This window comes from Scomber japonicus, chromosome 9, assembly GCF_027409825.1.
Source record: "Scomber japonicus isolate fScoJap1 chromosome 9, fScoJap1.pri, whole genome shotgun sequence".
NCBI classification, from domain to species: domain Eukaryota; kingdom Metazoa; phylum Chordata; class Actinopteri; order Scombriformes; family Scombridae; genus Scomber; species Scomber japonicus.
In genome coordinates this window covers 9069068-9080977 of record NC_070586.1, presented here as the reverse complement: position 1 = coordinate 9080977, position 11910 = coordinate 9069068, and the positions used below count along the sequence as shown (strand labels likewise).

The window sequence follows — 11910 nt, the reverse complement described above, 5'->3', positions numbered from 1 at the left end:
TCTCTGAAGAAAAGACACATTTTACAGGTGCTACCATCACCCACCCCCCCTCTCACCCCCCCCTCACCCAAAAATAAAAGACCCAAAAAAAACCCCCAGGTGGATCCATCATAAGCAGGAAATTAAACGTCAAACTTTTAAACCATTTTATAGATAAAAGGACACTCTGTGTGGAGTGATATGGAGGGAGGAGGAAGGGGGGGGGGGGCTGTTTTTATAAGAATATGACACAGAGCAAGAAACAGCAACGATTCCTGTAATTCCTGAGTTACAATTGGCTGTCGTTTCTTCTCTTCTTCTCATCACTCGTATAGCACTTCAACAGCTTATGACGGAAACACACTGAATCCCCCCCCCCCCCCCAAAAAAAAAAGAAAAAAAAAAAGAACAGAAACTTCACAATTACAGACTTCATATTGAATGTTTTTACGCCTCACAATGAATAATTCAACGAGTGAAAACGTTCTCAATCCTTGGCACTTTTTAATCTGTCAGGCAGGAAAACACACTTTGATGAAAGCGATGAAACAAAGAAGGTCGGGGGGTTTCCTGCCACTTATCATCTGATGAACATATTCTCTTTTAATTAATGACAAGAAACATTAAAGGACGGGACACAAGAGGAAGGTGGAGGGGGGAGAGGGAGGGGGGGTTCGAGAGCCAGAGGTTTGCCGGTCCGTTAGTTAGATATTAGTCATTTGCTCAGAAAGTGCAACAATATGTGATAATATCATTTTTACAGAGCAAAAAAAAAAGAAAGAAAAAGAAACTTGTAATGTTTGTTCCCTTTGAGAACAATTAGAATAACTGAAGTCCGTGTAAATGGTAAACTCAGGGCCTCGTTCGCTCAGTACCATCCTGAAAATGAGATGAGTGTTTTTCTCAGATAAAATGTCTCCTGTTTGATAAAACAGTCAGTGAGTGTTCTGGTAGAGAAAAAAAAAAAACCTTTAAAAAATCACCGCAAATCCATCATGGACACCGTGTCATCTGTGATGTTCACGTGTCCTGCGTGCTGAAAGAAACACAGAGACACAGTTACAGCCTGCTCCAGTCCAGGGTTATTATAGGTAACTAGCAGTGAAAACATCATTTCATTAACTGAAATAAAAAAGATATTAAATATTCAATAATGCATTAAAATAAATGAAAAATAAATAAATAAAAATCAAATCAAATAAAAAATAAAAATAAAAATAAAAATAAAAATAAAATAAAAATAAAAATAAAAATAAAAAAAACTTTTACGCAGCTGCAGGGTTATTACAGTTAATGAAAACTAAGATTAAAACTAAAACTAGCAGTGAAAAAATAATTTCGTTAACTGAAATAAAAATGTAAATAATATATGATAATATATATAATATATAATATAATAATATATTTTTTTAAAACACTGTCCAATATACATCCATTCATTTCAATTAATGCTGGCTAATTCCTTTTCATGAATGAATGAAAGCATCAACACACTATATGATAATAAAATAAATAAAAAACAAAAAAAATAAAAACAAAATAAAATGAAATGAAATAAAAAAACTTTCACCCAGCTGTTTAAATTGCAAATACAGATCAGGGTTATTATAGTTAATGAAAACTAAGACTGAAATAAAACTGAATAACTAAATAAAACTAATAACTATAATAATCCTTGTTTGCTCACATGTTTGATAACAAAGACAAAGTCTACAATAAATCCTTTTATGTGTATTTTTGTCGCTAATTCAGTAATAAAAATACACTCCTGTCTAGTTTTATATGTATCTTATAGCCCAGTGAACCATGTTTTACTTTGCTTATCTTCTTTTTATTCTGTGATGTATTATATTTATCTATTAGGGATGTACTTACTTCCTCTTTAAAAAACAAAAACATATTATAATCTCTAACAAATGTCCTCCTATGTATACTATATCTGTCCCTATTGAATAAACCACAGCAATCACAACTTATTCTCCACTTTAAATCTGGTCATTGATCAAAAACCACATTTTAAGAGGAGAAATTAAACTAAATTTGGGTATTTTATTTTTTAGAAACGACCCAACCTGCTGCCTCTGGTTCATCTGATGCTTATTTAACGTGACTGAACTGACTGCAGGTAGTGAAACAAACACACATGACCTTTTTTTGGTGTCCTGGACCACCTACGAACTCTCAGTGTGATTCACCCACATCACAAAAAATCATCTCTCTCACTTCTATTTTTACATTATTGAACCATACAGATAGGTTTGGTTGTATTTTCTGCCCTCATGAGACAATACAGGTGAAAGGAATCTAGTTTGCTTTGATTGAACAGTGAGATATCTCCTCTCCTCTCTCTCTCCATGTTATGTAACCACCAGATCAGGCCGTTCCCTCCGACACCTGCTCGCTGCCTGAGGTGAACAAACAGGTTTAACTTTAACCCTCCTGTTGTTTTCCTATCGACCGTGCTGCTACTTTTGTCCTCCTGGTTTGACTATTTATAAAAGCATGAGGTGTAAATTATCACCCAGTTCTGTCTTTAGTCAACTTCATTTCAACTCATTACTGCAGGTTTTACACTTTATGATCAACAGGCCTCATTTAAATTAAATTATACCTCATTGTTGAGTTAAGGCCTTAAGTATCAGGTCACAGTGTATCTAGTACAGTAGTTATTTCCTAAAGCGATCCCTTGATCTATATTTATAGTATTACTGCAGTGAGATCTGTGCTTCCTAAAATACACAGTATGATTTACACTTCTGAGATTTTACTGATACTATTTCTGTAGAAAAAAAGTAGGGATTTGGGATAATTCATTCAATGCTGTTGAGTTTTTAATGTGTTCAAAACAAGATGTAATGACCCTTTACTGTGCTGTGATGTGAGACAGATATATGACAACCTGGTTTTAGACACCAACAGAGGAAACTCAGAAAAGATCATATTTATATACACAGTACTACATTATAATAGTATAGATAGTATAAATAGTGTCTAATGTATTACTATATTAATGTACATTTAATTCAGTTTAAAATCCAGATGATCCTGAACGTTAATACCTTAATTAATTAACATCTGATTTGCACTATGTGTAAAGTGCCTTGAGATGACTTTGATGCACTATACAAATAAGGATTGATTGATTGATTGACTTGGGATAAATATCAACGGGCTGAAATTATTGTATTCATTCCCAGTGCAGTTTCATTTATCTTTATTCCTGAAACAAGACTAAAGGCTAATAGCTGCCTAAATATAAAGAATATAATGCATCTGACTCTAACACATTATTGGAATAAGCTGGTTTGTATTAGAAACATATGAAAGAACCAAATAAACTATCACTTCTAATCTATTTACTACCATTTTTTGTCCTTTCAGAGTCAGATACAACTTTCTATTATACTTTATAGAGTGCAAAAGCTATGTAGTAAGTATAAGGAGCAGATGAGATAATGTCATTAAAGGCTGATTTCTGTGTTTATGGCTCCAGAGTAGAGGTGTACTCACTGTAAATAGAGGAGGGTCTTTGCTGTGAGGATGAAAGCCTTTCTGTTTACACGTGGAGATTTCATCTGTTCCTCGATCTGTCAACCTGAAGTAGCCGATCCTGGAAAAACACACACACACAAACACACATCAAACATAATCAACACCTCATTTACAGCAGACTAAATATTATGAACACCTTTCAGTATATTATAATAGACTACTAAAATTAAAATAATGGTAAAGCAACACTTTTATTTCAGGGTTTGTTGTATTATCGTAGCGGTCTGAGTCTGTTTTAGCTACGTAGTTCAACTAGAGGGAAACAAAAAAAAAAGAGTTTATTTTTTCCGTGACATGACATCACCACTTCTCTGACTCACTCGTTGAATTTGGGCGAGCAGACGATAGCGATGGCCTCCGGCAGCATCATCTGGTAGGAGCAGTGTGTGTGGAGGTCGACGCTGGACAGGAAGGCCGTCTGTGTGGGGTGAGTCTACCAAAAAAACAACAAAAAGAAAAAGGACAACTCACCATGATGTCTGATTCTAGCTCCCTGTATGATTTACTGACACCTCTTTATATCGCTGAGAGAAGCTGAGAGTTTATATTTCATACATAATTATTCATAAAATTAAAATTAAGCTCTGTGCAGAAAAAAGGGGCAACCAGTGTAAAATGATTTGCTTAATTAAGAGTTATTCATTCATTATAAGGGTTAGGGTCATTAATGAAAGGTTAAAAAGCTTTTATTTTATTTATTTAAGGAAAAAAAGACATTCACAATCACTATTTTATGATTTGGGAGAACATTTTACAGACTATGAAGAACACAACTACATGTTTTAATGTTGTTTTTTTTACTTTTGTACATTTGCATTAGGGCTGGGCCGATATGCTTTTGGGCCGATTCGATTCTCTAACGACTTTTGGGTCCCGATTCGATTTAAATTGTGATTCTGATTAAACAAGTATTGTGATTTTATATTTCAATTATTGTGATTTTCTTTCCTTAAACAAGAACAGGTTGAACCAAACACTTGATTATACATCACAAGTCATATTTGCAATACAATACAATAATACACACATCTCATCAGTTTGTGAGATTTATTTTTAAAACTGTGAACCTGCCCTCACGAAAAACACTCTCATCCGCCAACATCTTACATTAAACTACACTACTACATTTAGCTGGTCTTTAGGAAAAAAAAATCGCGCGAAAAAAAAAAAATCACAATTAATACAAAATCGATTTTTTTGGCCCAGCCCTAATTTGCATACACAAAAATGTGTATCAGCTGGTGAAAAGGTAGAAAGATAGAAAGCATTTTATTTCCATTTCTGTATACTGTGGGCCACATTAGGGAAGATCCTGCTAAAAGAAATGTGTATATAGCTTTTTTACAGCTCTCAAATGGAAATAAATTGAGTTTAATTTGACCCTGAACAGTATGTAAGGGTTAAAAAGGGTTTTAACTGTCAAATTTCACTTTAGCAGCATTGGGAATATCTTCATGTGAAGTCATGCTCTCTTAATTCATGTGTTTCTGTGTTTCCAGGGTGGATATTCCCTGTATGGTGCAGCAGGATAAGCTTGTACTTATTTGAGAGCGCTTGCCAGAATTTGCCGGACTTAACTCACATGAATCCAGCCCAGAGTGATGAGATCATACTGGTCCTGTATGAGAAAGAGCTCCTCTTCGTTTTCTGTGTCGCAGTAGTCGGGTCCGCCACACTGCTTTGGTACGATGACGTGGGTCACGGTGAACGCATTTCTAGTCTGGGAAAAAAAAAAAAAAAAAAAAACCAAACAGCGTCACGCTATTATATTTCTTTCAATTATTCATAGACACAGTCTGCCAAAAGCTATCCAAGGACGAGCAGAAATAAACAGGGCTGGTGAGTGAGGCGCTGCTGGCTAACAAAAAACAAAAAAACAACAAAAAAAAAAGCTTGGTCATGCTCATAAAGGAGTGAAAAGAGCTTTTGAGTTAACCCGGCCGACAAATGAGCCACACATATTTTAAACAAAAGCAACAGCAGATCTGGGAGAGTCACAGAAGCGCCAGATTATGTTTTGCCTCTCTGTGGGCTTTAGGGGCGGTCAGCTGATTTCTTGGTTTCATTTAGAAATCTGCAAATCCACATTCCTTAGACATTCACAGCCCGTCTTTCTCATGATAAGAAACAACTAGAATAAAAAGATCACCCCAGCTGATTATATTAGATAGAAGATAGAAAATTGTCCTTTAATGATAATAAAAATAATAAAAACCTCCTTAAAATACAACATTTTGGGGCTTCCTGTAACAGCAGGGGATCCAAAACTGCTGCATCAAATACAGTCGCTCTTTTCCAGACTCTTACCAGCTTGCCACACAGGATGCCGCAAGTTTCTACAGCTCGGCTTGTGTTGGCCTCGGCCAGCCTTAGGAAGCTCCGGCACAGCTCAGCGGGAACGGCCAACTGCCGAAGGGCATCCACCATTGTATCTGCAAAAACCATGCGGCGGAATAGACAAAAGCTGAGAGGGAAAGTTTGATTCTTGTGATGTTCTGAAACAAGGCATCGTGGTGTAAACAGGATATTAAGTAGGTCAGGGGGAAAAGAAATCAGCTCAGAGGAAATAAATACTTTAAAGCAGGAGTAGGGCAGTATTTAAATCCTCTGAGGGCCGGCCCCATTGAGCCGCAAAAACATTAACTCACTGTGGCTCCCCGGGCTCACCAGCGACCCCGGCTTGAGCGACCGGTCGAAGGTTGGCGGGGCGGTGGCAGGTGAGCCGATGGTGGCTGGAGGGCGATTGTACTGGTGGTTGGCAATGGGTAGATCACCTGGGCTCAGCGGGGCAGTCGGGGCGGTGGTCGGTGGACCCTGGATGCCTGGAAGGAGGGGCATGTCTGGGGAAGGAGTGGCGGGCGTGGCGAACTCCAGGAGCACTCGCTGGCGTTCCTTCTCCAGCTCCTGGCGGCGGATCATCTCCTCGAAGGCACTGAACTGCTCCTGCTCCCGCTGCCGGCGCTGCATCTCGGCCACGCGCTCCCGCTCGGCGTCCAGCGCTCGCTGCTTGGACTGCTCACGCATCATGATCTCATCCTCCGCTTTCTGATCGGAAAACAAAACATCATGTACGCAAGAGTCAGTCGTTGGTGTAAAATTCTTTGGCTACTTCTGTCTTTGCCCCCAAAAAAAGACATTTAACAGAACATTTGACATGACGCAACCCAGTGTCCAATGGTGTAACCACTTTTTTTTCATATAGATCGTATTACAGGAAAGCACTCTTTGGCCACTCCTGTCTTCCCCCCCCCAAAAAAGACATTTAACAAAACATTTGACATGACGCAACCCAGTGTCCAATTGGTGTAACCATTATTTTTTCATTAAAGTCTGATTATACACTAAAATGTGGAATAAATATAATCCATTTTTAGTAACACAACATCATGTTTTTTTTAACAAATTGTACATTACTTGTCAAAACTTAATTAGAAAAACTTGTCGTTTTTAGGACATGTTCTGCTCAATATCGACAAAATGCTTTAAAATTTAAATGTACAAATACTCTGAATTTCTTTTTTTTCATTTGATGTTTTAAATTGAAGTAATTATTTGTAAAACACTGCAGGTGGATAAAATAGGTGGATATATTTATATTCTTTTGTGGTCACACCATTTGACATTTTCATCTAATGTAAGTCTATCTCTTTTAAATATATGTCTCAATAAATATAACGTGCAGCATTACTATTCAAGGTCTATTACTATCACTATTTTGCCTCATTTCAACCTTTTATTATAACTGTAACATGTTTAGATTCAATTTTCGCCCATTTCAAAAGCTTAATTTGTTGTTGTTGTTTTTTTTGTTCGATGTAATGACAGAAATGTACCTTTTTGACAAGGTACTGTGCATGTTCTTGTTCAAATCTCCTCAAAAGAGCTTTTTTCAGAACCTCCGCTTGAGGAAAGGCGACATCCTTGAGTTTCTAGAGAGGAAAGAGAAAAAAAACGTACATTTTAAACTTTACTTTAGAAATGGTTGGACGAATAAATGGACAGACAGAGAAGACAGAATAAATCACTGTCTGCAAACCTTTAGTGTGTCTTTCTTCTCAGGAATGTTAGCAGTCTTGTAATCCCGATGCTTGGGAAGTTTTTCTATAAAGAGCCTAAATGAAAAGACAAAAATCTCTATTAGTAAATGTTGAATGAATTTAAAGGTTTATACTGAAGATGCTGATTGAAGACGAGACTCTCCTGCAGCTCCTCATTAAAGGTAAGTATCACAAAACCAAGTGAAGAAGAGGATAAAATCACTTTCTCAATGTTGAATTAATTAAATTATTCTGCCGTATTTTATTGTGAAAAGCCAAACCCTGAAACTTGAAACTAAGCAGGAAGTACAAATTAATAAATCAATCAATTAACGTAGTAAACCAAACACATAAAACTCATTAAAGATTCATCAACAGCTCAATAAAAGCCTGATAAACACTCACGTGATATATTTATTATAGAGGACGAAGGCGTGCTCGATGTTGCCCTCCTCCGTGTAAACGTTGGCCATGCGGATCATCTCCATCCCGGAGCGGAAGTATCGGCGCGGTGGCACATCGTCGTTCACTTCCACCGTGCTTCCTTTCTTGGTCAGAGCGCGGACTCGCTCCTCCGGCTGCAGACTGACGTCGGTGTGGTCCGCCATCACCGCAGTCCAACCTGGAACACTGAGACCACCGAGACAGAGATTTAATACTGCATCCAGAGGCATCAATGAATGAATGTTTTTACTGTCTGTGGCTCAATCCTTACTTTCAATTAACTTCTTAATACTTAATGTAACTTCATAATTAAAGGGTCTGTTTGTCTATATACGAAAAAAAAAATCACCCAGCCTTGCAGATAGTTTCAGTTTTGAATGCTGAAGTTTTAAAAAAGGCAAACATCACATACAAATGTATTCATACAGTAGATTTACTTTTCATACTGTTCTAATTGTATTATTTTGCTTATAACTAAACAATTATTTTTGCTTAGATATGATACCTTTCCACTAAATTACCCTCAATTGCCATAAATTCCCATAAATTCCCATAATTCCCATGGAAAGTTTCCAATTTGGAATATTTTAATTTACCGGAAATTTTCCACCCCTTTGCAACCCTAGTTTTGAATGCTTAAGTTTTAAATAGAGCCCGATCAATACTGGAGGTTTGGGGCTGATATCGATATTGGGGAGGAATAAAAATCTGATATTGATATAAGGAAAGATACAAACAGTAGCCTTGTAATGGAAGTGACATAAAATAAAATAAAACAAAACAAAATATTGGCTGATAATTGTGTATATACAGAATATATACATAAACACAGAGACTTTTATCCACCTGAGCTCTTTTCAATAGCATCAGCTTCAGTGTCTGGCTTTTTCTGGCAATGTATCTGCAAAGCAAATTAATTATCTGTCCTATTTTTTTAAGCTGACATTTTCCTCCCATCATCACTGCAGAGCATTACAATTAAAGTTAAACATAGGAAGATAAAATGTTAGTTTCACACGCTGGTATTTCTTCATTAAGTCACAATACAGAACTTTTTACACTGTTTTAACACAATTAAAAGCACACAAATCAAAACTTAAATTTGAGCTTCATTGTCTAAAAGCATTTTATCTCATTGGTAATTAAAGTCGGCGTTGACGTCGGGACAATAATCTGAATATAAACCAACACAAAGTCAATCTTACACAACCTGAACAGCGGCTACGACTCAGTCTAAGACCTGGAGGAGCATATTTATAACAAACCAATGACTCTCTAATGCTGAGGAGGGTCCTTCTGGTGTGACTTGGATTGTTCTACTCTTCATTAAATAAAGAGAAATATAAGAACACTTTATCAGCATGCTGAGTAATAAGTGAGTCTGCTTGTATTGATTGGTCCATGGCGGCTTCCTGCCTAACAGCAGTACAGTACGTCAAGCAGGGACCAATAATAGTTAATAACAGTCTGTATGTTTAGTTTGAAGGGCGTGGCACTGATAGAGAGGAGGAGATGTGAGGGTACTTGAAAGCTATTAGCATTCTCCTGCTTTATTTGTACTTTTATAAGAACTTACTTTGACTTTAACTTAAATTATATTGTGTGTGTCTTTAGTTCAAAGTGTTTTACATTAGTCGAGAAAGAAATCAGATATTCAAGTTTTCATTAGCAGTTTAAAAAATGACTTTAATTTGGTCTGAATTGTCAGTTTCCTAAAAAGAAACCAGTCTAAATGTATTACAAAGTGTGACAGCTGATGACTAACTGTGGTGGGAAGTATCTAAAATAAATAGTGCATTTACTATTCAGTACTGTACTACTAATGTATTTTTGAGGTGCTTTTCTTTTTATGGTACTTTATTCTACTATACAGTCACATTTTAGAGGGAAACATTATACTTTATAATTCAACTACATTCATTTTTAACAGTTGGAGTCATTAGTTAAAGATGCATTGATTCAATGATCAACAAGCCAATAGCATTGATGCAAAAACATCAATCACACATCTCTTATCATTTTTAAGATGCGCTTTTATTTTGAAATTCCCCTACCTACCCCACACCATCAGAGGCATTTAAACTGTCCTGAAATTAAAGTTTAATACATGAATTCAACAACTTTGAGAGAGAAAGTGCTGTGTTGATGCCATTCTTCCCTTTTAGATTCAATTTCTAATAGTATTGTAAATCTGTTTTAACCCCTAACACTTTTTTTTTTAATACTGTACTTCTACTTTTCTGCTGGGAGAACTTTTATACTGTGGTATGTGTTACTAATACTAAAGTAAATATTTCTTCCACCACTGAGACAGCTGATGACTAACAGTGTTGGACAGCCGCTACAACAACACATTTACTGTTCAGTACGGCACTTAGGTTCATTTTTTAGGTACTTTTCCTTTTATGGTACTGTATTCTTGTATAGCATCACATTTTCAGAGGGAGATATTATACTTTATACTGCACTACATTTATTTATAACAGCAGTAGTCACTAGTTACTTTTAAAGCTCAAAATTACACTACAAAACACATGAGCAACAGGTTAGATAGATAGATCACTAAATATTTACACAATGAGATTTCTGATAAATAATCATCAGTAATGTGGATATAATGACAAAGTGGATAAAGACAAATAATAGAGCAGTCTATTAAGCTCAGATAATTACACTTCTACTGTAATCCAGCCTTTAAAAGCAGGATAGACACTTATTCCACATCACAATATTATGATATTCCCAACAGTACACAGCAAAATGTTGCTTATTATTAACCTAACCAAAACTTAACCTACAACATTACTTATGCTGCTTACAAGTAAATGTATCAATCATGTAAATATACGTATTTACTGAACACTTTTCTGATATATTGTATTACTTTCCTTGTATTATACTGCATTATATTACTTATACTTATACTTTTCTGCCGGAGGAACTTGTACAGTGTGGTATTTATTACTTACACTAAAGTAAAAGTTGATAATATGAGAATAATTTGAGCTAAAAAAAAACAAAAACACACACAATAAATCCAAACTGACATAAAGCTAAACTGAGTCCTCTTCACCTTAAATGACATAAAGGACAATATGCTGATAACATTACATACAATCTATGTTAACTATTGACATGATATGAGTGTCATAAAAAAGGGTTTTCCCCTCTTTAAGTCTCCTAACTATCTAAAAAATCTCCTCTGTGGTGATGAATGCTCATCAGCGACGTCGCCATTTTTAGCTAACTTAGCAAAGTCAGGTTAGTTTTATTATAATAGTCGACATTTTAAACAATGTTAAGTTATAAAACAACTATTAAGATTCTTACCTGATCGTGTTTTGAACCGGAGCTCCTACATACAGCTAGATAAGATATAAACACGACCTAAATGACAGTCCTGTAAAGCAGATTAGACTTCAGAGGGCTGCGTCCCTCACTTCCGCAATCACATACATTTCCGCCTCACGTCGCGACGTCAGCTGACGGCGAGGTGACGACATCGATCAGCTGTCAGTTATCAGTTATCAATCTAAGGCTATTAGTTAGTTAATCCCTAATGAAGGCAAATAAATGTAATAATAAATCTATCAGTGGATTGTATGAGATAGTATCGATCAGCTATAAGTTATTACCTAATTAAATCAAAGGAGTTCATTATATTATATCTAGTTAATTCTATTATATCCAGACATCTTGTTCTTTTGTTTTCATTTATTTGTTTATGAAAACCCATTTCCGCCAATAAAATAATGAGAAACTATCTCAAAATAATGACTAAGTATCTCAAAATAATGACTTGTCTTATACATAGATATTAGTATCTCATTATTTGAGAGTTTCTCATTATATTAACTTGAGATCACATTGGGGGGAGTGAGCTTCGACAGTTTTTCAT

The 11910-nt window shown here is 35.9% G+C and overlaps 1 protein-coding gene across 1 annotated transcript; it reads right to left on the bottom strand.

The window, feature by feature from the left end:
* Window positions 1-399: 399 nt before the first annotated feature.
* LOC128364435 (STAM-binding protein-like A) lies at window positions 400-11449 on the bottom strand. Its single transcript, XM_053324962.1, has 10 exons — window positions 11343-11449; window positions 7974-8198; window positions 7568-7643; window positions 7365-7460; window positions 6180-6576; window positions 5839-5963; window positions 5114-5251; window positions 3852-3964; window positions 3490-3589; window positions 400-1015 (listed from the first exon to the last, which is right to left on the bottom strand). Exons 2-10 carry the CDS (start codon window positions 8174-8176, stop codon window positions 959-961), a joined length of 1305 nt encoding a protein of 434 aa, XP_053180937.1. The 5' UTR covers window positions 8177-8198; window positions 11343-11449; the 3' UTR covers window positions 400-958.
* Window positions 11450-11910: the final 461 nt, after the last annotated feature.

Excerpts from the sequence above, each read along its gene's own strand:
- LOC128364435 (XM_053324962.1), bottom strand. The coding sequence starts at position 8,176 with ATGGCGGACCACACCGACGTCAGTCTGCAGCCGGAGGAGCGAGTCCGC. Across the intron at positions 5,252-5,838 it reads GCATCCTGTGTGGCAAGCTG|ACTAGAAATGCGTTCACCGT; the intron begins GTAAGAGTCTGG and ends TTTTTTTCCCAG. Across the intron at positions 3,590-3,851 it reads TGCTCGCCCAAATTCAACGA|GATCGGCTACTTCAGGTTGA; the intron begins GTGAGTCAGAGA and ends GTGTTTTTCCAG.